The sequence below is a fragment of the Podarcis raffonei genome, chromosome 11, assembly GCF_027172205.1.
Source record: "Podarcis raffonei isolate rPodRaf1 chromosome 11, rPodRaf1.pri, whole genome shotgun sequence".
In the NCBI taxonomy this organism is placed as follows: Eukaryota; Metazoa; Chordata; class Lepidosauria; order Squamata; family Lacertidae; genus Podarcis; species Podarcis raffonei.
In genome coordinates, this window is record NC_070612.1 from 30397084 (window position 1) to 30422594 (window position 25511).

At 39.2% G+C, this 25511-nt stretch overlaps 1 protein-coding gene across 1 annotated transcript in view; it reads right to left on the reverse strand.

Annotated features, from left to right (window-relative positions):
* Positions 1–25511, reverse strand: part of FCHO2 (FCH and mu domain containing endocytic adaptor 2) — a 62517-nt gene that overhangs the window by 20437 nt on the left and 16569 nt on the right. Inside the window, exons 3-11 of the mRNA XM_053408591.1 lie at positions 22955–23029; positions 21795–21936; positions 21554–21706; positions 19859–19963; positions 17959–18057; positions 15107–15203; positions 5439–5483; positions 4310–4379; positions 3409–3433 (exon numbers count right to left, since the gene is read on the reverse strand). Of these exons, the coding sequence (XP_053264566.1) occupies positions 3409–3433; positions 4310–4379; positions 5439–5483; positions 15107–15203; positions 17959–18057; positions 19859–19963; positions 21554–21706; positions 21795–21936; positions 22955–23029 (811 nt within the window). The remainder of the gene's footprint in view (positions 1–3408; positions 3434–4309; positions 4380–5438; positions 5484–15106; positions 15204–17958; positions 18058–19858; positions 19964–21553; positions 21707–21794; positions 21937–22954; positions 23030–25511) is intronic.

The window sequence follows — 25511 nt, forward strand, 5'->3', positions numbered from 1 at the left end:
CAATATACCACATTAGTGAAGCTATTTTCCCCTTATAACACTTAAAACAAGAGATAGCTGACCAATCAAGCATAGGAATTACATGTACTCCAGAAAGAATTTATGACCTATTATTCCTGCTTTATAACCTTGACAGACTATACTGCCGCCTTTGATTATTGTTCCAATATTGCACCTGGTATAGACTACTGCCAGCCGCCAGAAACCTACAACTCTGTTGCAAGATCAGCACTGGTTTGTTACAACCTATCAGGAACAGTTATGGCATTTTCATATGTTGCCCTTAACAGCAACGCTAAATCAAGGTGTGCACCAGGAACAGATGGCTTCTCTATGGGATTCATTCCCAATTGAGTGCACATGATAGCAGCACAAATGGCATTTTCAATTACTTTTCTTTCATCTTGACATTCAGGAAGCCCTGACCCCTTTTAGACGTAATATAGCATTTGCTATTTTACACTGCTTTACTATTTTTATGCATGTTGTTCAACCTTCTGAAGGAAATTTTAAATACATTTTAAAAACTTGATTTAGGGTTTAGAATGTACATACTCTGTACATACTCAAACTCAATTTAGGTTTGAGTATGTACAGATATGAGCAGGGGTCGGCAAGGTTTATCTCGCCTGGGCCTGTTCACTCCTGCGGAGATCGCTCTAATATGGGCCGGATCGTGCCTGCACATGCACAGATGTGATTTCCAGTGCCATGGAAGAAAGTCCCTGCTCCGCGCTGCGCCGGGGGGCTCGCTGAGTGGGCGGCTTGGTTGGGGGCAGCTCGTGGGCCGTTTAAATGACCCCCAGGCACCGCTTGTGGCCCATGGGCTGCAGGTTGCTGGGTGTGAGGCTCTCATAATGAAAATGCCAATGCACCATCACAAAGCCCTGAAATTTTACAAATGTAATAAACTCTGGGTGCATTGGCAGGTTCAGAGAAGCAATCGGATTCTGATTCTGATTCAGACAAACAACAAAATGTGGATGCAAGTTATACCTATTTCACATTATACCAGCAAAGCAGAAGCAAGAATCACTCTTGCATCTACTGCTTGTAGTACCTCAATGTGAAAAGCAGTTCCTTCTACTACATTGTAATAGTAATTTTTGGTCAAGAACAGACAGAGCTATGCCAACTGACATTAGTTTACACAGAATGTTTAATGGGTAAGGCAATTACATGACAGCTTTATTATAGACCCATTAATTATGCTTCTTATGTCCTTTCCCTGAAGATTAGCAATTTCACACTTTTTATACATTGCAAAACAAGTTCTCTCTCTTAGGATTACAAATTTCTCAACAAATACCAACTTCATAATCGAAACCAGAAAAATGCATCAGAAAATAGTCATTCAGATTATTTAGACAGTTTCTCTTTCAAGAACTTGCACATTTTGCTTTTATAAAGCAACATGATTTAAAAACAGAAAGAGTGGCATCACACGGTTCAATACCGTAGCACTAGTTGTTTAGAATCACGAAGCTTTTGTTATGCTTGACCTCAAGCTAACCATGTTAAATGTCCTAACGAGACTTGACAACAAAGTAAACCGAACAAATACAAATAGCTAGAGGCCATGTATACATTCTCATACAACCAAAGAACTTCTGAAGTTATATCGTTAAAGTTGGAAAGCTATTACGTTACCTATCATAGCTAAATGCAACAAAGACCGTTAAACAAAGACTCTGGATAGCTTGTGACATAAACTGAAGAACAAGGATGCAATACCAAAGCAGCAGCAGGTAAGCTGGCTTTTTATGCGAGCGTAAAATGTGGAAAAGGTGGTGGTCCAAAAGCACAGATATGGAGCAGCTGGTTTACAGTGCTCTACTGTTGCTATATTCATACTTATGAAATATTGCTATTTAGCTAAAGAATAGTAACTACAAAATAATAATTTTAAATTATATTTCAGCTTACAAATATCTGCCTTGGTAAGTCCCCTTCAATGTGACCTAAAACCTTTACTTGCCTATCCAGTGGTAGCCCAGGGGATTCATAACACATTCCCCAGCCTCCTAGGAGCAATACACCCTGCCCACCTGTCAAATTTGGCCTCTAAGACTGATCCTGATAAGGATCTGGTTCCCAGAGTCAAGGAGGTTCCCAACCCCTGATCTATTTCATTATATATTGGGACCTATGTTTCAAAGGACCAGGTGAACACCACAATAGGCTACACTGGTAGCAACACAATCACTATTATACCATCTCTACTAAGGCATTTAAATTGCCTTGGCTAAAGGCATTGGATTCAAGGGCATTAGAGCAGTGATCAATATTCTAAGACCATCTCTTTGTTTCCTTCTGCTTCTACACAAGAAAGTCACTATCAACAACAAGTTCAATGCTACATTTTTAAAAACACATGGATACATTTTGAAGATATTTAAAATGAGTCATGCCAGCCAGTTTAAACAATACCGAAAACATTTTCAATTTGAGGACATCTATTTGATGGCAGAAAATTGATGGTGGGAAATACTCTACTTAGTGCTTTTCACATATTTGTTATATTTGCATAACTTTTGTTATAAAGTGAAGTTTGACGAATGTTGCCTCTTAGTAAAGCTGGCATTAAAGAGACTGAGTATATGTGTAACACTTTGAAAATGCTACAGAAAGGAAATAAAATTTATGTTTTGAAAACTATGAAACCGAGTTATTCTTCTGGGGAAGGGGGAGAGTGAGCGATCATGCTTTTGGTGTAGCTTGAAACGAATATGCCAGACACATTTACACTTGGATTTGTTTCATTAATTATTAAACAATGAGCAACAAAACAAACAAGTCAAAGAATAAACATTGTAAGTCAACCCCACTTATGTTTCACTCTGTGAATGGCCTAATTCCTGGAATAAACGTATCAGTTTGAGCAACATAAAATCACACAAAAACTTGATCTGCTCGGGCTTCTTGCAACAGTTCAGAAAAAAGCAACATCAGAGTGGGTTTACAAGAGAAAAAGTTTATTTGACAGATATATATTTTATATCTTTTTTTTAGTGTTTTTTATTATGAGACATTCTCATTTCACAAAATTGTTTAAACAAAAGAAACAAAACAACCAAACCCATGAATTTTCTAGAATATTGGAGGCCTAATACATGGGTTGATAGCTGCCGTTTCTACAGGAAAATTTTCAGATTATTCTGGAAATCCATTCTTTCATTTCAGCCACAGGGAGTTCCACCTTTCTGTCATCTCAAATTAAACACTGATAATATGGCCAAGAGGAACTAGAAATACAAATGATGAAAGGAACACACTATACATAACTTGTTTGAAACTAAAGAGACTGTGAACTGCTGAGACCCTTGGGTATAGGGTGGTATTTAAATTCAATTAACGACAACAACAAAAAATTTCTTGAATAACTTTAATCAATATAAGAATACTTACAACTGAATCAGCATCTGGACATTCCCTGTTTAAAAAAATAGTGAATTGTTATAATAGCTATGGCTTTTATTTACCAAAATCTCTTTTGGTTTTCTAGTTAACATCTCACCAGATACATAGCTGCTTTAGAACACGTTTAAAATCAGGCTATAGACAGTTATTTAATTTTTCAGGATTCATATATCACTTTTCCATTTCCATATATCACTTTCCATTTTCCACTTCCATATATCACTTTTCAGGTAAAAAAAATGCCCAAGGCAACAAAAATAACAGCAGCAGCAGCTAACGTTAATAAAAGCATACATATATAACTACACATAAAAAGAAGATAAATTCGGACACTGGGATGCTAAAATAACAATGTATTTAGCTGCCTATGGAAAATTAGTGAAGTGGCCAGGAGGATTTCCTGGGGGAAGTAGACACAAGGGCAAAGGTCTGCCATTGATCACACCTCAGAAAATGGTGGGATGCACAGCCTGTGAAACTACCATAACGAAGGAGTCACATCCTCACATCCTCAAAATCCTGGCTCTAGTCAGAAGTTTTGCTGATGATGATTCAGGGTGCTACAGTAATGGATGAGAGTAATCCAACCCTAAGAAATAGCCATGATCCTCCAAAAATTTGATGCAGCTTGTGCCCTAACCTGACCTAGGGAAAAGCACTCCTAGCCACAGTTGCTACCTAGAATACATAAAGATTCCCAAACTGTGACCCCCCCACACTTAAAAATTGGGGAAGTTGTTTTTTTTGGGGGGGGCTATATAGGAATTTATTGGAGCATTATCTCTTACAGCATTAATAATAAAATTAAAAAAGATAGAAATATTTATGCTTCTATTTTTTAAAAAAACAAACATTAAACGATTTACTAACAAGTTTGAAACATACTTACACAGATTCTGCATCTTTTCCCTTTCTACTAATTGGTAACACAAAATGCTTTCTTTTTCTAGGCTTTATCCCTGCAAAGCAGACAATGTGTTGTTAGATGGAAATTAAGATTAAATATTAGTTAACAGAATAGGTAATGAGATACACTATTGCAGTAAATAACATGAAGTTATTATGTATCATAATATGTATAAATAATATTATAAATAATATATTATTAATATTATTAATAATATGTATAAATATATGATAAATATGTATCATTTTATGTTGCACATAAGAGAACTACCAATACCCACATCTTGTCTTGCCTGGATTGAGTTTTAGTCTTGTCATCCTCAAGTAGTTTATCACTCAAAGTATCTGTTCAATGCTTCCAGAACTTAGTACTATCCCTTTTCATCAGAACCAGCTTAAATGTTATTGGTATATTGTTCCAATATGTCATACGTTTTCTCCCCTTTGTTTTATAGCGGTTTCTAAAGTATGGAGGTCAAGAATGAAACCCAGTGCATCCTAGAGGACAAATTCCATTGTGTGAAGCCATCTTTTCAGACTTTGCTCACAAAAAAGAATGGAACTACTTCAAAACATCAACCCCAATCTTTAGCTCTGCAATTAGATCAACAGAAAGCATCCAAGACACCCTGGCTTAGTTTCCACTAAGGTGCTAATAATTGGTTTGGGCACCAAAAAGCAACACCAAAGTATTGAACAGAAGATCTATGGGATACTTGGAAATGGCATGCTTTAGATACAGGGACATTCATATATGAGGACATATATATGAATGTCACTCACATGTATATGAATTTCACTCACGTGTTTGCATGTGAGTGAAATTTGCCACTCCCTCACTTAATAGGATACTGAAAGTTAGCCAACTTCTCTCTAGCATCTGTGATGGGACCACACTGAGCAAGTTCTGACTCTTAATTGAGACAAAACATAAGGCTGCTGATCATTTCCTGTTATATCAGAAATATATTAACTTCATTTCATCTTAATTAGAGCAAACGACGTCACTTCTTACTTTTAAGCCTTATATTTTTTTAACCTTTTCCCCAATGTTCACTAGAAATGATGTAAGAAGTACATTTTGAATGATAAACAATACAAGAAAAACTCACCTTCAACTGCACTGGCTGTATTACACTCTTCAAATTCAATAAGTCCTTTAAATGATGGAAAATCAATGTTATTCTAATGCTGTTTCTTGTTTTAATTTATGGAGAAACATTATGCATCAAGACTAGGGCGGCAGTATTTCCTCAATCAATTTGTTTGATCAGTGGCTTCCAAACAAGTCCATAGAATAAAATAATAATGTATGAGAAATAAAAGAGGCAATTGAAATACAATTTAAAAATATGCAGCATCTAGCACAGTTCATTTCAATTGCTGTTTCTTGGCAATTTTAGAGGGGTTTTTTTGGGGGGGGGTCAGACTGTAATATAATAAAATACATACATTAGAAGAAAACCCCCAGTAAAAATGTAATTTAAAAAATCATACAGCACTGATGCACTGTTATTGTGTCAATTATATGTTGCAGAAGACATCTGCAAAAATACCACCAGTCTGGAGGGGCCTTTAGCCTAAGCTTGAAAAGAACCCCCACCCTTCTCCCTGGAGAAGGGCAGAGTCTCATCCCTAAGACTGCACTAAGCTTTGGCAACAGTGAAAAACCAGTGACAATGATCACTACTTTTCACATGAAAGAGGCTTTTTCACCATGATGAATGAGAATCTATTTTCTCCTAAGAATGAGAAGCACAAATTTTGGCTGCCTACTGAGACCAGTCAAACCCCTAATGTGATTTCATCTTCTTGAATCTGTAGTTGCTGGATTTTAACTCCCCTCAGTCCCAATGGTCAAGGTTTATTATGAAGTGCATTCCAAAAATTGTTTTTTGATAATTTGATTTTAAGTGGCATTCTTTTTTTCAAACCAAGAACTAGGACAGTGTTTTAACTACAAAAAGAGGCCACTTGTTACTGCACAAATAGAGACTATATAGATGTTTTTTGTAATACTAACAGAAACTTTTTAGACTATTCTGAAAATTAAAGTGCAGTTGGGCAATTTTACAAACTGTAAATAAGAAAGTTTTGTATCTAAACTCAGGAAGTTTGTAACCCCTTCACAGTTTAAGGATAAAATAACACAGTTTAGGCCATTCAAAAGACAACAAAATCTACCGGTACTTCTATGCAATAGGTATCTCAATGAGATTTAAGGGGGGAAATGCCTTCAGGATATAAAATGCTTGTGCTACACATAATGCCTGGACCATGCATGCATGTTAGTTTTAGCTGCTTCTCTTTCAAATAAATGTGTGAACAGTGATTATGAAAGAACTGAAATGATGCCTCTTTGTAACATAAAGATGTTAAGACGCATGTAAATATTACTGAATATAATGTGAGGCAATGTATTTTTACTCTGGAATAAAACCCAGTTGTATACACCTTTCTCTTGATTTTTGTCTTAACTGCTTTAACCGATGAGCAGCTCCTGGACTTCACTAGAATTTGAATTCAGAAAGATCATAAAACCTATCAATGATATTATAAGACAAAAATGTCTTACCATACACATACTGCATTTGGCAGAATTATATAGATATACCACACATGAGCCTGTTTGTTTGTTTGTTTATGAGACAGGATTGCAGGTAGTTTTTAGACAGAGTTCTTGTAGACCACTTATCCAGCCCTTAATGGGACAGCTTTTACAGCACAAGTACCTACAGACTTACACCCCCACCAAAATGATTTTTAAGTTGAGATCCACACACAGAGTAAACTTAATCAATAAATTATGTATTTATTTACAAACCGCCACCCTCGGAAACAACCCACTGTGGTGTACAAACATATGACCAGAATAAAACAAAACAGCACTAATAACATATATACACTAAAAAATGTAGATCAATTAAAGTACAAATATATTACAACTAAGGAGACATCATTCCAGAATTACAATCCAACCACAGAGGCAGCCCTTCTATGCGTATTGCCTCACTTGAATCCTGGCAGAGACTGGGAAAAGAGTATACACACAGACACAGAGCACACCAATCTCAAGAAATGAATTAGCTGGTATTAGATGAAGCGCTCCTCCAGATAATTGGGCCCCAAGACACATAGGGCTTTTTAAACCATCACTAACACCCTGAATTGATCCTGGCAGCATTCAGGCAGCCAGCGCAGAGCTTTTAGGATAGGTGTTACGTGATCCCATCTGGATATTGCAGTTAACAACCTGGCAGCTGCATTCTGCATTAATTGCAATTTCTGGACCATTTTCAAGGGCAGTTTCATGTAGAGCTCATAGCAATAATCCAACTGCAAGGTCACTGCAACATAGGTTACTGATAGCAAGCTATCTCGGTCCAGGAAAGGTTGTAACTGTTGAATGAACTAGAGCTGGATACAGTCATACCTCGGGTTACAGACGCTTCAGGTTGCGCGATTTCAGGTTGCGCACCACGCTGAACCCGGAAGTACTGGAATGCCGAATCACAACCTGCGCGTGCGCAGATGCGGCGCTTCAGGTTGTGAACGTGCTTCCTGCATGGATCACATTCTCAACCTGAGCGTCCACTGTATACTGTATGCTGTCCTTTGCTACAGAGGTCACCTGTGCCTCTAATGATAGTTATGGCTCCAATACATACAAGCTATGTACCTGCTACACTGGGGGGGGGGTGCTACCCTATCCTAAATACTCTACCTCCTCAATTCCTAGACTTCATAACTGCTGATCCATAGTACCTCCATCTTATCAGAATTAAATAATAGTTTATTAACCCTCATCTAATTCATCACTGCCTCCAAGCATTAGTCTACCATAGCTACAGATGGAATGGCCAGTTGGAGCTGGGCATCTTCCTGCTCACTAAACCCTGTTTCCTCTTCAGCATCTGATACCTCCTCCTCGCAGTCTGCTCCCTCTTCTCCCTCTGACCACTCACTGTCATCCCACCACCAAACCCCTGGCTCTAAGCCAGCCGTTCTCAACCAGTGGGTCCCCAGATGTTGTTGGACTACAACTCCCATCATCCCTGAGCTCTGGCCTTGCTAGCTAGGGGTGATGGGAGTTGTAGTTCAACAACATCTGGAGACCCACAGGTTGAGAAAGGATGCTCTAAGCCTTACTTCCTTGGGGGTTCCCCAACTGGTGCCCCCACCCACTCCTCTGAATCCAGCCAGTCCATAACAGCAGCCTAAAAGAGGCTTCCTGCCACTGATCTAGTTATACTGATCCGCAGGAAGCCAGAAGAAGTTACATGATCTTAAACATATGGTCTTATGTTATAAGAAATATACATATAAAATGCAAATCATATCTTCCATTACCATATAAGGCATATAGTATCAGGAGTCTGATGATTGTGCTGTTAACACAATTATTTAAGAAGGATAAACAAACATAGCTGACACCACGTTGAGAAATTCAGCTGAACTGGAAACTACATTGATGAAGTAATAGTAGTAAATATAGTACTACATCCAATTCTATTTTGATCTTTTGCATGCTAGACAAATAGTTACCAGTGATGCACTTCATCTCTCAAGAGAGATTAATGAGACAGTAAAACAAAAAACAAAAAAACCCCAGTCATGTCACAGTGTCACCTGCCACCTAATTAATCTGTGAAGTGGCACTAATGGCCTTGAAAACAGTTAAATGCTTTGTCAACCAGTTTGAGAAAAGTGTCATGATCGGTCAACTTGTGTGTATTCTGCAGAAATGGATAAGCCAAGCTTGATGAAGACAGCAGCTACACACTCATGGGTCTGAAGGAACTTTTAAAAAAGAAAAAAAAATGAATGAAGTGGAAAATACTGTATGTTGGCTATTTAAATAGGAAAGGAGGAAAAAAGGATGTGTGTTGAAAATTCTTGCTTTGTAAGAGATAAACAGTACACATGCATTCTCAAAATATTTTAGTAGCTTTACAATGGAAATTAAATTAAAAAAGAGAGTATCTTAGGAACATATTCTGTGCAGCATAAAGGAATGCTAACCAACTTATATTACAACAAATTGTTTTTTACATATTGCTAAAATGTTACATTGAATAATAAAAGTGACATAAGCTTAAAAAGCTACTTGTAGTTGCAAATATAACTGCAGACAATATGCTTGGTTTTAGATGAAAACAAAAGGGTTTTCCCCCTCTGGCATTAAATCATGCATGAAAGGAGGACAATTTTTTTAAAAACTGCATATGCCTCACATGCTGCTTCAAAATGGCAAAGCTTTGCGTGTCTGGCTCAGTGCCAGTTGACAGCTCAGCTGGATATCAATGCACATTCTGACCCCCCTTGCAGCGTGTCACTTCTGAATTGTTTCCGCAGTAGAAAGTTTATTCAACCTCTTTCTCAAATGCAGTGGACCGACCATCATTCTGCTATTTAATCATAGCAGAACAGGTTATTTTTCTGACAGCACTAAAGCCAGAGAGCAATTCCTAATGAACAGCTTGATACAAGTGGAATTTCGACTGTTTTAGCCTCAATTAATTCTGCTGTCAAAACAAATGATTGCTCTTAGTACTTAGATGTTAAGCTGGATCACAAAGGTCAATTTTGTATGTACAAACACACAAGCAATCTTTTCCTTGCTAACATCTGATGCCATTTCATATTTAGCACCAACAAATTTTCAAATTGAAAATGAGAGATATATAAACTGTCAGTCAATAATATTCTCCAACAGTAGCTTTTTCTGACTGATAAATAAAAACCAAACCACTTTCTAGATAACTCTGTGGCTATATTTAGACTTGGAAAGACAAGATGCATTTTTATCTCTTCCACATCATTACAACAAAACAAAGTCACTAAACATGTTAATCAAAAAATCTAGCATGTGAAAAGAAATGCAGTACATATTGTTTACAAATATTTACTATGATTGGCAACTGGCCTTAATTGCAGAGATACTAAAGAATCAAAGCAGTCCAATTACTTAGGGGTTTCCCCTTTAGAACAACAATAGGCCAGTAGTACCTGTGTCACTGAAGGTAAATACATGTCAAATTCACAAAATTCCATTTCATATTCTTTACACCTGAAAGGTTCTATCAAAACAAGTCCAGTGACAATGAATGTTAATAATTTAACACAATGCCAAGTTATATTCCCTGGGTTACAGAGAGTCAGTCATCACAATACAATCAGCACACTCAATCAATATCCATGACATTAATTCATGGTACTAAAATGAAAATTAAGAAACCAAAGACAAAAAAAGGAAACACAATAAAGATAAATCTCAAAACATTTTTGTGAGCTACAAAGTATGACATGTCAGACCTAGACATATCTTTGTAGGATTTTAACCTGCTGTGAAAGGTTAGTTTTATGCTTATTAATTAATGTCCTAACAAAAATTCACCAAGAAGCTATGTTAAATGGGAAGACCATGTATCAAATTATTTGACCATATACCACTATGATCATACCTAGATTACAATTCAGCTAGTCATGACCCAATCACATTGCAACAGAACAGTTCAATCATGACTAATGTAAATCCAATTACTGACTTTCATCACACAAACTAACTTTAACCAGAGTGGATCCAGATCAATTTCCCCATGAAATAAAGAACTAGTGCTGGAGCTCTGTCTTGTCTGTGATCAGTGAAGAAAACAAGATGCATTAGATCTTGTTATTCTAACAATATATGAACAAGAAAATGAAACAATGAGGTTCAGGATAATTTTGAATATTATGGGTTGTATCCAAAGTTGTCCATATGCATATGTAATGTAATTCCATTCACAGAATGGGAATTCCCATTACTCTTTGCAGTCCCTTGCACACCCTCAAAATCTGCTTTAAGGTTGGAGGACCCTCTGGAGCAGGTTTTTTTAAAATGCAGGGAGGGCAAGAGAAAGTTAAAGGCCAGTGGCATGAGTAGAAGTCCACTCATACAATGCAGAATGAAAATAATGGTTCTGTATCACACAAAAAAATAATGTTAGGCTGTACTGCATGTCTTTTAAAACTCACAAATCTACTGGATGTTTTAGTATACGACATTATTGCCATTGTTACCCAGAAGGATAAGATTCAAAATATACAAATCTTGTGTATGTTCCCTACTTTTGATTCCTTCAAGCAAACAATCTAAGGGTTCATCCTGTTAAAGTCCAAGCTGTATCTTAGTGCAGTGGACACTTGGGTTGCGAACGTGATCCATGCGGGAGGCACGTTCGCAACCCGCAGCGTTCGCAACCTGCAGCGCCATGTCTGCGCATGCACGGATCGCGATTCGGCGCTTCTGAGCATGTGCAAAGCGCAACTTAGTGCTTCTGCGCAAGCACCAAAACCCCAAAGTAACCTGTTCTGGTACCAAATGTTCCGACGTATTAGGCAACTGGGCGTATAAGATGACCCCCCCAACTTTTGCTGTTATATTATAGAGTTTGGCCTCCACCGCCCTCACCTGTGGGGATGCCCAGCTCTTTGGAGCCCTGGCCGAAGCTGCACACCACCTCCTGCGGCAGGCTCTTCATGGCACCCGCGAGCTGAGCGAAGCCCCACGCGGCCACAGCGGAGGCCGGATCCGGCTCCCATGACGGCGGCAGCAGGCGTGTGGGCGAGCGCCGCGCTTAGAAGGACCTTCCGCTGTGAGGAGAGAGCAGCAGCCAACGAACACGCACTGTGCTGGTACGGAAGAGGCGGGGCCTCGCACTGCGTCATAGGAGGCTGCGTCCCCTTTCGTGGGAAGGAGGAGGAGCGACGGCAGAAGGGGTGCCTCTGCTCACTGGCTCCCACTCCTCCTTCCCAACAGGTGGCTCCGCGTATACCCAGCGTATAAGACGACCCCCAACTTTTGGGGTGGTTTTCCTGGGTTAAAAAGTCGTCTTATATGCCGGAACATACGGTACTTCTGGGTTCAGCGCAGTGCGCAACCTGAACACATGCAACCTGAAGTGTCTGTAACCCGAGGTATGACTGTAGTCTTGTATACCCATTTTTTATCTCTTCCACACTTCTGATAATTTCCGTAGAAGTGTTAACCAGTTGAACTACCAGAACAGTCTAACCTTCCCAGCACTTTAGAATGTGTTTTACATACATGCATAAGAGCAAATGCAGACCAGTTCAGGGTTCTTGTACCTTTAAGAGTTGTGTACAGGTGAGGAACCATAACAGGTTTCACCTCCTTGAATATTAGCTTGGGCAGGCCATGGGTTTTGTAAATATTTATGTATACTACTAGATCACAACTTTTAACTACTACGTCATGCACACTGCCAGTGAATTAAAAAAGAAATAGTAAAACTGATTTCCTCCAACTCTATCAACCTGAGATTCTTTCCTTTTCCTATTTACATTACTCATCTGCTCAGTCAAATAATGCCCTATTGTAACTTCAGTCTGCCAAAATAAAAAAGCAATACCTGTTTTTAAAAACTGAAGCAGCACTGCAGAAAGTTGCACAAGCAATTCATCTATAAAGCACAGAAAACTAGAAACTACACCGTTTCTGTCCTTTAATATACACTGTGGGCATATCTATGTTCAAGCAAAATATGGAAGCTGAGAAGGCAAAGTGTATTCAAGTATTACCCTTAAAGTAAGAAAGAACTAATTGGGTCTGGTACAGGTGCCAATGTGGTCTGTAAATTCCTGGCTGGAATTTCTACAGGGGTTGTAAAATTTAATTGAAATGTATTTGTTTTGCATTCATTTAAGCTCTGATTAAGTTATCAAAGCTGAACTTTTTTGCATTTTATTGTAATTCAACATCAACTTTGCTGTGTGCATGCACTTATGTATGGTGTCTACTTTGAATACAATGATGTTCAATTAAAATGAGGATTAGCTAACATTCTCTTGGCCCTCCTAACTTTCCTGATCTGCAGCATACATTCCAGTTGGACTTATAACATGGTGCTTTTAAACAACTCTCAAGTATCTGAATGATTTTACTTTTTTGACTTTGCCTTTCAAATTCCTTTTTACAAATCCCTTCATTTTGGGCAAGTTTCTTGTTATGAAATCAAATGTGACCGTGTTGAATTTTCTTAGCAATCATTCATTTACATGTATATTTAATAGCACTGTGGTCACTGCTCCCAACTGACTTAACAACACATATCTGATGTCAGGTCATGGATACCACTAAAGATTAAGTCCAAGGTCACTGCCCCTCTGGTCAGTTCCATGACCAACCACTTTAAGATACAGTAATTTGGGGTATCTAGATTTTTACCTCTTTGGAACATATATGTAGTCAGTCTACATCAGGGTAGTTGAAATCAGCCATTTCTACAACATTTCCTCTTTTGCATTTTATGTGCATTTAATGATCCCGGAAAAAATAAAAATAAAAAAGGTTTCTATTTTTAGAATGAGGACAGCTGGAAGCTAATTTACAATCCTATACATGTTTATTCAGAAGTAAGCCTCACTCCCAAGATACATGGATACAAAACTGCAGCCCGTGAAGTCTTGTCTCTACTGGGATTTTCCAATACTACATCAAATAAGATGATGCTAAGTAATATATGCACATTAGTCATGGAAATTAATGCCTTGGAAACCTGTAACTGATCTGCAGAACATCAGAATGCTAGCCTAGAAACAAATGTGACAAGGTTTAAAAATATTGTGCAACAAGTGCAGAATAATTATGGTAAACTTGGCGGCTGTTTGCAGAACACAGCTATTAATTTTTATGGACTATTTTAAGCATAACACAATTAGGCAATAAAAAAATACAGCTGAAGACAGGAAAGAATATGATTGGAGAATCAATAATTTAATCTGTTTGAATATCACATGGAAGGAATTTAACCTTTGTTTGACTGGAAACAAAAAATTTCAAAACTATTTTTATATTGTAAGAACGTAAGAAGAGCCTGCTGAATGAGGCCAGTGGCCAACCAGATGCCCATAGGAAGCCTGCAAGCAGGACTTGAGCAAAACAGAATTCTTCCCTTCTTCCATTTTCAGCGACTCGTATTCAGTGTTATATTAGCCACCATGACTTGTAGCAATTGATAACCTCATCCTGGAAGAATTTGTCTAATCCTCTTAGACATCCTTAAAGCCATCCAAGTTGATGACCATTATTACTTATTGTGGGAGCAGGTGCCAGAGTTTAACTATGCACCAACTGAAGAAGTACCTTCTTTTGTCAGTCCTGAATGTTCTAACATTCAGTTACTGAATGTCCACAAGTTCTAGGTTTATGAGGGAGGGGGGGAAATCCCTGAACACTTTCCCTACACCATATATACCTTTATGATGTCTCCTCTTACTCACTTTATCTCTAAACCAAAAAGCACCCAAAACTATAACCTTGCTTTATAGGGGAGTTGCTCTATCCCCTTGATAATTTTGGTTAACCTTTTCCAGCTCCACAATATCCATTTTGAAGTGTGGTGACCAGAACTATACACTGTAATCGAAGTATATTTGCACCCTAGATTTCTATGGCATTATCGTGTTGGCTGTTTTATTTTCAGTTCCTTTCCTAATGACACCCAGCATGGAATTCACCTTTTCACAGTTGTCCCCCCCCCCCATTTTTTTCTTTGAATTGGCATTATCCAAAGAAAAAAGAATCACGATAGTGAACTAAATATCTGCATTCATTACTGCCAGTAAATTACAGTTATATATGCATAGTATCAATTATTCAAGAGGAGCATAGATGGAGGGGTGTGTGGGTGTATGTGTGCGCACTGAACACTGGAAGATAATATCAAGCAATCTTTTATTTAAAAAAATACCAAATCAATTATTTTGTATCTCTTACCAGGTCGCTCTTTGCCTGTGCCTTTTGACTCAGCAAATTTTTGTATCAGACTTTCAACTGTTGTGTTTGCCATGTTATTTATAAATTCTTCATGTACCTTTGAGAAAAAGAACACTAGTAAATATAACTTTGTGGGCTTCAGCAATTTGCACACAAACGGATTGCTCAATTATTACACTTCCCATCTTGCTCTTATAACTAAAAAGTGTCAGGCTGGGACTCAAAAAACCATGAAACTAGTTCGGTAAGCATTAGGGTTGTTTTCCTCAAACATTCCCTATGGTGACTGGCAAACTGCTTTAAGTTTCAAAAGCAATTTGTAATATGATGGGGGGGGGGGCTCAGCTGTTTGAAGTAAATATTATCACAGAGCTAGCACAATATTTTTGACTATGTCTTGGCCACTCTTTGGATTTTAGACACTGTACTGTTAATATAATAAGCTAGGACTACTACGCCCCTCTGAGATCCCGAAATGTGTGTCTTATATGAACAACTTAGTTTCTTAAAAAAAGTTGTTTGGGTCCAAATCTGTCTGCAAATGGCATACTAAGGGTCTCTTTCAATACCAAACATATTAGGATTACTCAGAATATCTGAATGATAGAAATACATTCTGTCTCCCTCAAGGGCACTTTCATTTTTAGTATAAGCATGATATATCTGTTTATAAATGATATAAACATGTAATGATATAAATTAAACCATACCCATGTCTCCATCTAAGTTAAATCCTAATAAGAATTTGGCCAAAACAAAAAAAGTGTAAAGAAACAATTTCAAAATCATAAACACCATTCCTTTGATCTCAAATATCTGTATTTTTAGCTCAAACTAACAATTTGGGGAATAAAAAATAAGTTTTGCTTAGCGTTATTTTTTAACCATATGCAAAAATGCTATATCAACATTCTAATAGTATAATGAATACTGCACAACTATAAAAATACTAGAACACAATGTACAATAGATATAAACTGTTATGGTAGGTTGTTTTTAGATCCCAGATGGGCAAACTGATCTCTTGAATTACATGAAGAAAGAAATTAAAGTTTTAGAATTCAAACAGCCAAGATAAAAGCATTCAGTATGGAAATTCAGCAGTCAAAGTTTTACTCCTGGAAATGAGCTATGAGACAAGATTCATTTATGCTAAATGCCAATAGGGATATATTTTCCACTTTGTGCCTAGCGAAGAGTTTTCTTCATTTAGATTCAGGGGCATCCTTTTTATAGTAAATAAAAGTCAAGGGGACCAACTTCCAAGTAAATTCGTTTGGTAACAGCAAAATAATTATGCCCCATGCCGGATACACCAGAATGGAGCTAGCCAATGTGGTGCCCTTCAGATGTTGTTGAACTGTAACTCCCATCAGTGCCAATCAACATCACCAATGCTGAAGAAAGACAGGAGTTGTCCTCCAACAACATCTGGAGGGCACTACATTGACTGAAGTGTCCCTGTCCCATGTGACAAAGATCAACAACCTTAGTCACATACATTTGTTTTCTCATGCTACCACCAGATTTCTGGATCGGGGTGTTCAGAGTTGTGAATATATGAGTTCCCTGTCTGGGCCAATTATAGGTTATACTCAAACCACACTAAAATTTGGACCCATTTAGAAACTGTTTTGACTCAGTGCCACTCCGCAAGCCCTCCCCACTACCAGCCCACCCTTTTCCCAATCTAATCCTTGCACTGAGGAAGGGTGAATGTTTAAGGAGCATCAAAGCAGCAGAAGATACCCAGTTCTGAGGCACCTAAAGATACTGGGAAACATGTGAACTATAGCAGAATATACCGTATTTATCGCCCTATAGGACGCACTTTTTCCCCTCCAAAAATGAAGGGGAAATGTGTGTGTGTCCTATGGGGCAAATGCAGGCTTCAGGAAGCTATCCGCAAGCCTTGGGAGCTTCCCTGACCTGGTTTGGAGGCTGGCGGTGGGGAGAAGCGCACTTCTCCCCACTGCCAGCCCCACAAGCTCGGGGGACAGCGGGGAGGCGGAGCGCGCCTTCCCGCTGTTCCGCGACCTGGTTTGGAGGCTGGCAGTGGGGAAAGCAGTGCTTCTCCCCACCGCCAGCCCCACAAGCTCAGGGGACAGCGGGGAGGCACACTCCCACGGCTTGCGGAGAGCTGCCTGCATCCCGAAGCCTGGGGCGTGCTAAGCCACGTGCCCTGGGCTTCGGGAAGATATCCGTAAGCCTGGGGAGACCAGTGCGACTTCCCGCCGGGCTCCCTAGACTTGCGGATAGCAGCCTGTTCTGGGGGGTGGGGTCGGGGGAAGCTCGGGCTTCCCCCGCCCCAGCCCTGCGCCTGGGGGGGATTTTTTTATTCCCCCCCCAAAAAAAAGTAGGTGCGCCCTATGGGCCGGTGCGCCCTAGGGGATGAAAAATACGGTAGTTTCCAATGCTTCCCAGTACCAGAGGTCTAAAGACAAAGACCACTGCTGCATTGAGGTTAACCTCCATCATCTCAAGTGAAGCTCCTCACAACTAGACTTTTGTAAAGCTGTCTTTTCTCTCTTTACAACCGTAAGTATGAAAAGTGAGGGTCTGATGGTGGGGAGTTCCCACAGACTTAAGCTCTATGGGCCCAAATATGCTTTTTATTTCTTCATATCCTAGAAATACATAATCACCAAAATTATTTTTACATCTCGATACAGGTACTGGAGGAACAATCTATAAAATTTGATTGAAAGTTTATCACACACCCATATCTTCCTCCACACCTACAGCAGCAGATTAAATACAACTGCTAAATTTGGATACCTACAAACTTCAGTGAAGATGAAATACATCTTAATTTATAGCCTGAATAATAAGACCTACTATGAAAAACTCACCTCGCCAATTTGTAAGTGAACTTCTTTGACTGTATTTGAAAAACATTCTATAATCTCTTTCATATGGAACAGATGCATTTCTTCAATGTCTTGAAATTTCTGCAGAACAAATAAGTGTTGTGTTTAGGGCTTATTTAAGAGTTAAAACAGCTTAAGTCAAAACTGGATTTCAAATACTGATATACTGAACTGTCCACTGAGCTCCCATAATTAGCTTGCTTTCACATTTGGGATTATGGAAGACATTCATCAGTTAAGCTGTATCTAGTCTTGGTTCTAACTCATCCTTCAGCTACTTAATGTTGCAAAGACTCTACCAATCATGTGACAAAGTACGGCCCTATCCACAGTAACTGAAAATTCACTTATACATAGTACAGCTTCTTCTGTTTTTCAAAATTCCACTGGACGCCTATTTCGCCTTTTGAATCCCTGACATGTCCAGGAAATTCCAGACGTATGGCAACCCTACCTAAAGTCTATACATCTCAGCCACATGTAACATTTCAGTAAATGAACATTAAAGGTTAAGGAACCCCTGACCATTAGGTCCAGTCATGACCAACTCTGGGGTTGCGGCGCCCATCTCGCTTTATTGACCGATGGAGCCAGCGTACAGCTTCCGGGTCATGTGGCCAGCATGACTAAGCCGCTTTTGGCGAACCAGAGCAGCGCACGGAAACGCCATTTACCTTCCTGCCGGAGTGGTACCTATTCATCTACTTGCACTTTGACATGCTTTCGAACTGCTAGGTTGGCAGGAGCAGGGACCAAGCAATGGGAGCTCACCCCGCCGCGGGGATTCAAACCGCCGACCTTCTGATCGGCAAGTCCTAGGCACTGTGGTTTAACCCACAGCGTCACCCGCGTCCCAAATGAACATTACTACTGCAGAAAGTTAAAGTCTTAATATGATGAGTAGAAAAAAAGTCTCCCCCCCCATACAATCATGTTTGAAACAGAACCATTTTTGTGGGTTTTAAGAGTTTAGACAGCACACTTAAAAAACTGAAAAATATGAGACTAAAAAAAGGCCCGTGTGAGGTTTAGCCTTCATTGACTACAGCTGAAACTTCTGCTTTATTAACTTAAATCCTGGCATATATATTTTATAATCAAAATTTTGAACTTAATTTGATCAAGGAAATTATATCAATCTTTTTTGTTTATTTGTTTTACTTTTTTACTCTGCCCTTCTGTTGCAGTCACCAACAACTCCAATGGACCAAGTTATATTGATATTCAGTTCAATCCTATAAATGCCATTGTACTTTTAAAAATTGATATGCCAAATCTAATCAAAATAAAGAGATATGCATTAAGAATCTTCCAACAAGTATGCAATGTGAAGCTTCTGTTCTAGTGCAACACAAATAACTAACTTAAAATACACAAACTCAAACACAGTACAGTTTGTTTGCTTTGCAAATACGACATTCTTTGCCAAGGAAGCTCTCAGCTTGCCTTAAATGGCAGGCATACTTCACATATTTTTCATGTTTATGTTATTTCTCTATTTATTAACAACGGTTTTAGGACCAAAAGTTAAGTGTTTAATATCAAAACTAAAATGGCAATATTCAAATAGCACAACAAATTCCACAATAAATTTGATCCAGGTGAAAGAAGCAAATCATTATGTAAGAAGAAATTAGCCAGGGGGAGTATAATGTTGTTTCTCTATCCCATGCACTTAAAACTTATCCAAAAGTATTTCCTGACACAAAAGTTCAAATTCTGAACCCAGAACTTAAAGCCAACTGTGCAGATTAGAAACACTTTTATTTATTTTGCTGACTGTATTCTCTTTTTCCAGACTCCTTGGAAAATTGTAAGTGAGAAGAGCAGAGACTGTGCAAATTATAGTGTTTGCCTTGCAGATACTGAAAAGAAGGTTTACCTGTGCAGTTTCTGTCATTTTTTGTTCAAAATCAGATTTTGCTGCAGCATATTTTTCAACATAGAGTTTATATGTATCGGTAGCCTTCTTGGATTTTACTGCTGCCTAAAGTAAAATAATAATAATAATGATTGTAGGGAAGGAAGAAATAACAAGGCATACTTTTTACAATCAATTTAGCTGACTTACAATTTCATGTTTTGCTCCCTCACAGTAATTTCCAGTTCTTACCACATGAGGGCTCATGCAAACAACATACCACATGAAATTAAGTTGCTATATCACCTTGCAATGTTAAAACACAGTTGTTAGTAATTTCTAACACATTTTAAAATAACTTTGAGTTTGTTGAAACTCGAAGGGGAAAACGTAGAACAAGATGGCAGGAAGAACGTTCTGACAGTAAGAGCTGTTCAACAATGGAACAGACTCCCACGAGAGGTGGTGGGCTCTCCTTCCTTGGATGTTTCTAAGCAGAGGTTGGATAGCCACCTGTCATGTGTGATCTAGTTGACATTCTTGCACTGCAGGGGGTTGGACTAGATGACCCTTGGGATCCGTTTCCAATTCTACAATTCTATGATCCTATGATTCTATTTTAATATCTTTTCTCTACTAATCCTTTCAAATATTTCTTTAATTATATATAAACAAGTAGTGAAAACTATGGTGTTAATCTTTCCTGAATCTCACTACATATATTAGATTTTCCATTAAAATCAAGTTTATTGGCTCAGTTACACTGCACAGTATCAGTGTAGCACTATGCTTGTTTTAAAGAAAAATGCCAACTAGACCTGAAGTTGAATTTACCATAATCATTTTCTCCTTTGCACTTCAACAGTGGAAAACTGAATTGTTCAGAGGAGTCAAATACATTATGTATTCAAATGCCGCTACACTTTTCAAGCTGAAAGTAATCATGCTTGCTTGTGGCATCAGAGTCTATTGCATGCTGACCATGTTAAGACATCTATTTAGATGGATGGTAACTATTTTTTAGTAGTCTGAGACATATTACATAGCCTAATAGAAGGTGCTTTGGGGAAAATGTGTTTTCCTCACAGTAAATTCAGCAGGGGTTACACATAACTGAACACATGAACAAAACTGAGAAGGACAATCCTAACACGGGTCAAAGACTGGATGCTGTTGTGGTTCTACTACTCCAAAATGTTGCCTGCTCCTGCCTGTCAGGGTGGAAGATGCAGCTTTTGGTATTTTTGCTGGGCCACTTGCAGGGCTGGCAAGTTAAGGAGCCAAAGGATCAAGCTCCTCAGGGATCTACAGTGGCATGGATCCCAGTGGATCCCACCAGAACACGCTGTTTCCCGAGGGCTTGCTTTTGGCTACCACTGGTGGGAGACTTTGCCTACTCTCTGCTGGCAGAGAGGAGCCCATGCTGCGTCCTGGCCCACCCTCATCATCTACATCAGGTGGTTAGGATTACAGCCTCAGTGAATCTCAAAATGTTGCACCTGTGCAGACACAAGCTAATTCAATAAGCAAACAGAACCTTACTTTATACTATTATATAACATACTATTGTTTGTTTTACGCAGAAGACATCCTTTGATTATCCTTATTTTTTATGCTGAAAAACACTAAAAGCAGCAATGCCGTATGGATGTTTTCTATTTGTGCAGTTAGACTATTAAACTATTAAAAAAGGCAGCTAAACCTTTAAAACATTACCTTGTCTATTTCTCTCTGTGTTGCACCTTCCTTTTTCAAACGTTCCTGTTCCACACACTTTGAATTGTAGTTTTCTTTTGCTTTTTGAAGGGCCTGAGTAATATTCTGAATATTTTGCATTGCTTCCAAAGTTCCTGAAACTTCTTCTTTAGTCTGTTAAATATGACATGTGTGTTAAACACTAACAATTTAGTATTTTCATCTGAAGTTATTAAAATGCATTAAAATGACTACACACAACCTTTTTATGAGCTTTTAGTTGTTCATCTCCATACTTCTGCACTTCTTTTATTAGTTCTTGCAACTTCCGAACAAGTTCTAAGTGACAGCTTGCTAATTTTTCTGATGAAGATTTAAAAACATCCCAGACTGGTGCAAATGTCCTACAAATAAGAGAGAAAAAATGGGTGTTTTAGTGCTGAAATAGCTTGAAAGCAAAAAATAAAAAATAAATAACCACAGTGAATAACTTTCAATTGTTTTTACAAATGTTTAGATGAAGAACTCATCAATGTTTTAGGTTTTTTAACATTCAAATGGAGCACTTATTAAAGTATTACTCCTCTAGGAAGTTAAATGTCAAATTTCCACTAAAGAGAGAGTCCCATATGGGTTAAACTTGTAAGCTACTAAGGGCTGCCCAAATTCAATTCTGTAAAGGAAGTAGGTTTGCATCCACATATTTCCTTCTACTAAATGAATGTGGCAGCTACCTGGCTAATAGTTACATACTTTATCTTATATCTTTACATACTTTATCTTATAATAATTGCTATTGCCTTGTAAGGTAGGACAGATTCTTTTCATTTCCATATTCAACACGTAACTACCCAAGTTCTACCATACATAGAGTATATCATGCTTCAGCAAATTCATGCAAAATACACAAACATTTTGCATATTCTTTAAATGCAAAGGTTTTTGTTTTTATTCAGAAAACACACACAAGAGAAAGAAGAAGAAGAAGAAGAGGAGGAGGAGTTTGGATTTGATATCCCGCCTTTCACTCCCTTTAAGGAGTCTCAAAGCGGCTAACATTTTCCTTTCCCTTCCTCCCCCATAGCAAACACTCTGTGAGGTGAGTGGGGCTGAGAGACTTCAAGGAAGTGTGACTGGCCCAAGGTCACCCAGCAGCTGCATGTGGAGGAGCGGAGACGCGAACCCGGTTCCCCAGATTACAAGACTACCGCTCTCAACCACTACACCACACTGGCTCTCAAAGCCATATACACACATACAGAGCTCAGTTTTAAGTGTTGTATACATCCACACACATTCCAGATAATTCTATAATATAATTAAGTATTAATATTATATTATACAGAGAAAGGCAGAAAAGCTCCTCCAACAGCCTCCAAGAACCTGCACAAAATTATTTTGTTTTTAATCATCATAACTTACCCAAGCTGTGAATAATTGCTTGCTGATTTGGCTAGCTTTGTCATTGATCTTGAATATGCCTCTTCTATTGTAGCTCTATCAACGGAAGAAGACAATCAGCAATCAGCAGTCCAAAAGCGAAATATATACAAATCTTAGAGCACATGAACAAATGCACTGTTTGTTAACAAACCGCTACCTAAGTTAGTCTAAAGCTAGCCTAAAATCATGTATTTTAACTCAATCTGCTAAAGTGTGCTTTTTTTCTAAGAGTCACATAAACCAGTAGGTAGAAGAATAGCTGAGTGTGGGCCATTATGGGGACAAAGACGGGTTGTGACTCATCAAAAGCTGAGCCATCAGGACATTTTCAATGCCTGCTATCAAGAGGAATGGAGCCCCTCCTCCAGTGTGTGTTAGTGGGCAGAGATAAAAGGGGTTTAGGTTTTCAGTTTGGATAATGTAGGCTCAGGGAAATCCTTTTCAGTCTGTTAGAGGCAACAAGGAAGAAGAAGGGGATCCAGGGACAGCATGTAGACTGAAATTACAGAGAGAGAGAGAGAGAGAGAGAGAGAGAGAGAGAGGGAGGGAGACAGACAGACAGACAGACAGACAGACAAGAGAAAGAATATGGCTGGTTTCTGTGTTTTGGACCCAAATGCTGCTGTGCTGATGGGAGAAGCAAGAGACCCTCTTTGAGTATAATGGTTTGAACCCCTCTATATTGACCAGGGTGGTCCAACACGTGGGCATCAGCAGCATTGGATGCCCCTACCCTTCACAATCCTCATGCTCACTTCCCAAAGCCAGGTAAGTGAAGTGCTGGGCTTTGGGAAGAAAGTGTGAGGGCTCTGACAGGGTGCTAGAGTCCTTCTATCCCCTTTCCAAAGCCTAGTTAGGGTTTTCCCAGCTTTGGGAAGGAGGTGGGAGGGCATTAGGTCCTGCCAGAACCTTAAATCTCCTTCACAAAGCCTGGTGCCTTCCTTAGCCAGCTTTAGGAAGGCAGCATGAGGGCTGGGGGGTTGTCAACCCCCCCCCCATGTGTGTGTGACAAGGTGATGTGCAGCCCATGGGTTCTATGTCACAGTTTTCTTGAGGCCCACTTGGTATGAAAAGTTGGATGGCCTGATCTAAATTCAGGTTGTATATACAGTGGTACCTTGGTTTACGAACTTAATCCGTTCTGAAAGTCCGTTCTTAAACCGAAACCATCCTTAAATCGAGGCATGCTTTCCTTAATGAGGCCTCCCACTACCGGTCCCCTTCCACCATTCGGCTTCCGTTCCTAGACCGAGGTAAAGTTTGCAAACCGGGACACTTCTTCCGGTTTTGCAGAGTTTGTAAACCTAATCGTTCGTAAACAGGGCTGTTCTTAAACCGAGATACCACTGTATGTGTAAATAAACCGTATATCATCAAGACACTATAGCCTCTACTGTGCCGCATTGTCCAAAAGGAAACACAGACCTTGGGTAAAGTGTGCCTGCAACCCCTGAAATTTCACACTACTCATGAAGATATGGGTGGTGTCTAACAATATTATGTGCTTTCTTATTAAGCCTTTGTAAACTCCTTTGCAAACTGATATTGACTGCTGCACAAAATTGCCTCTCTATACAATCTAATCCCAGATATACCTAGCAGATACATTCCTTGAGAAGGTAACTAATTTGGATTTGTTGCGTGATTAATTCCCCTAATGTTAGATCCCTAGGTCAAGGCAGTTACACTGATGTTTCAATGCAACTTTATTCCAAATATTGGAGAAGTTTGTTTGAAAGTTTACTTTTAAAGCACTATAACAGGGGTAGGCAACCTAAGGACCGTGGGCTGGATGCCGCCCAATAGCCTTCTCAATCTGGCCCACGGACAGTCTGGGAATCAGTGTGCTTTTACATGAGTGGAATGTGTCCTTTTATTTAAAATGAATCTCTGGGTTATTTGTGGGGCCTGCCTGATGTTTTTACATGAGTAGAATGTGTGCTTTTATTTAAAATGCATCTCTCGGTCATTTGTGGGGTATAGGAATGCGTTCATATTCCCCCCCCAAAAAAAGTCCGGCCCCCCACAAGGTCTGAGGGATGGTGGACAGGCCCACGGCTGAAAAAGGTTGCTGACCCCTGCACTACATTCTACTTAATGTATTTGAAGGTCTAAAAAGTGTCCTACAGTGGCAATAAAAAGGGTTTTTTTGGACAATTTCAGAACACAGCAGAAAGTGTCTTATATGAGGGGGTAAAGGTGAAGGACCGCTGGACAGTTAAGTCCAGCTGAATTCGACTATGGGGAGCTCATCTCCGCTTTCAGGCTGAGGGAACCGGCGTATGTCTGCAGACAGCAGGTCATGTGACCAGCATGACTAAACCGCTTCAGATGCAACAGGGCACTGTGATGGAAGCCAGAGCACACAGAAATGCCATTTACCTTCCTGCTGCAGCGGTACCTATTTATCTACTTGTGCTGGTATGCTTTTGAACTGCTAGGTTGGCAGGAGCCGGGACAGAGCAACGGGAGCTTACCCCATTGCGCAGATTCAAACTGCCAACATTGTGATCAGCAAGCCCAAGAGGTTTTTAGA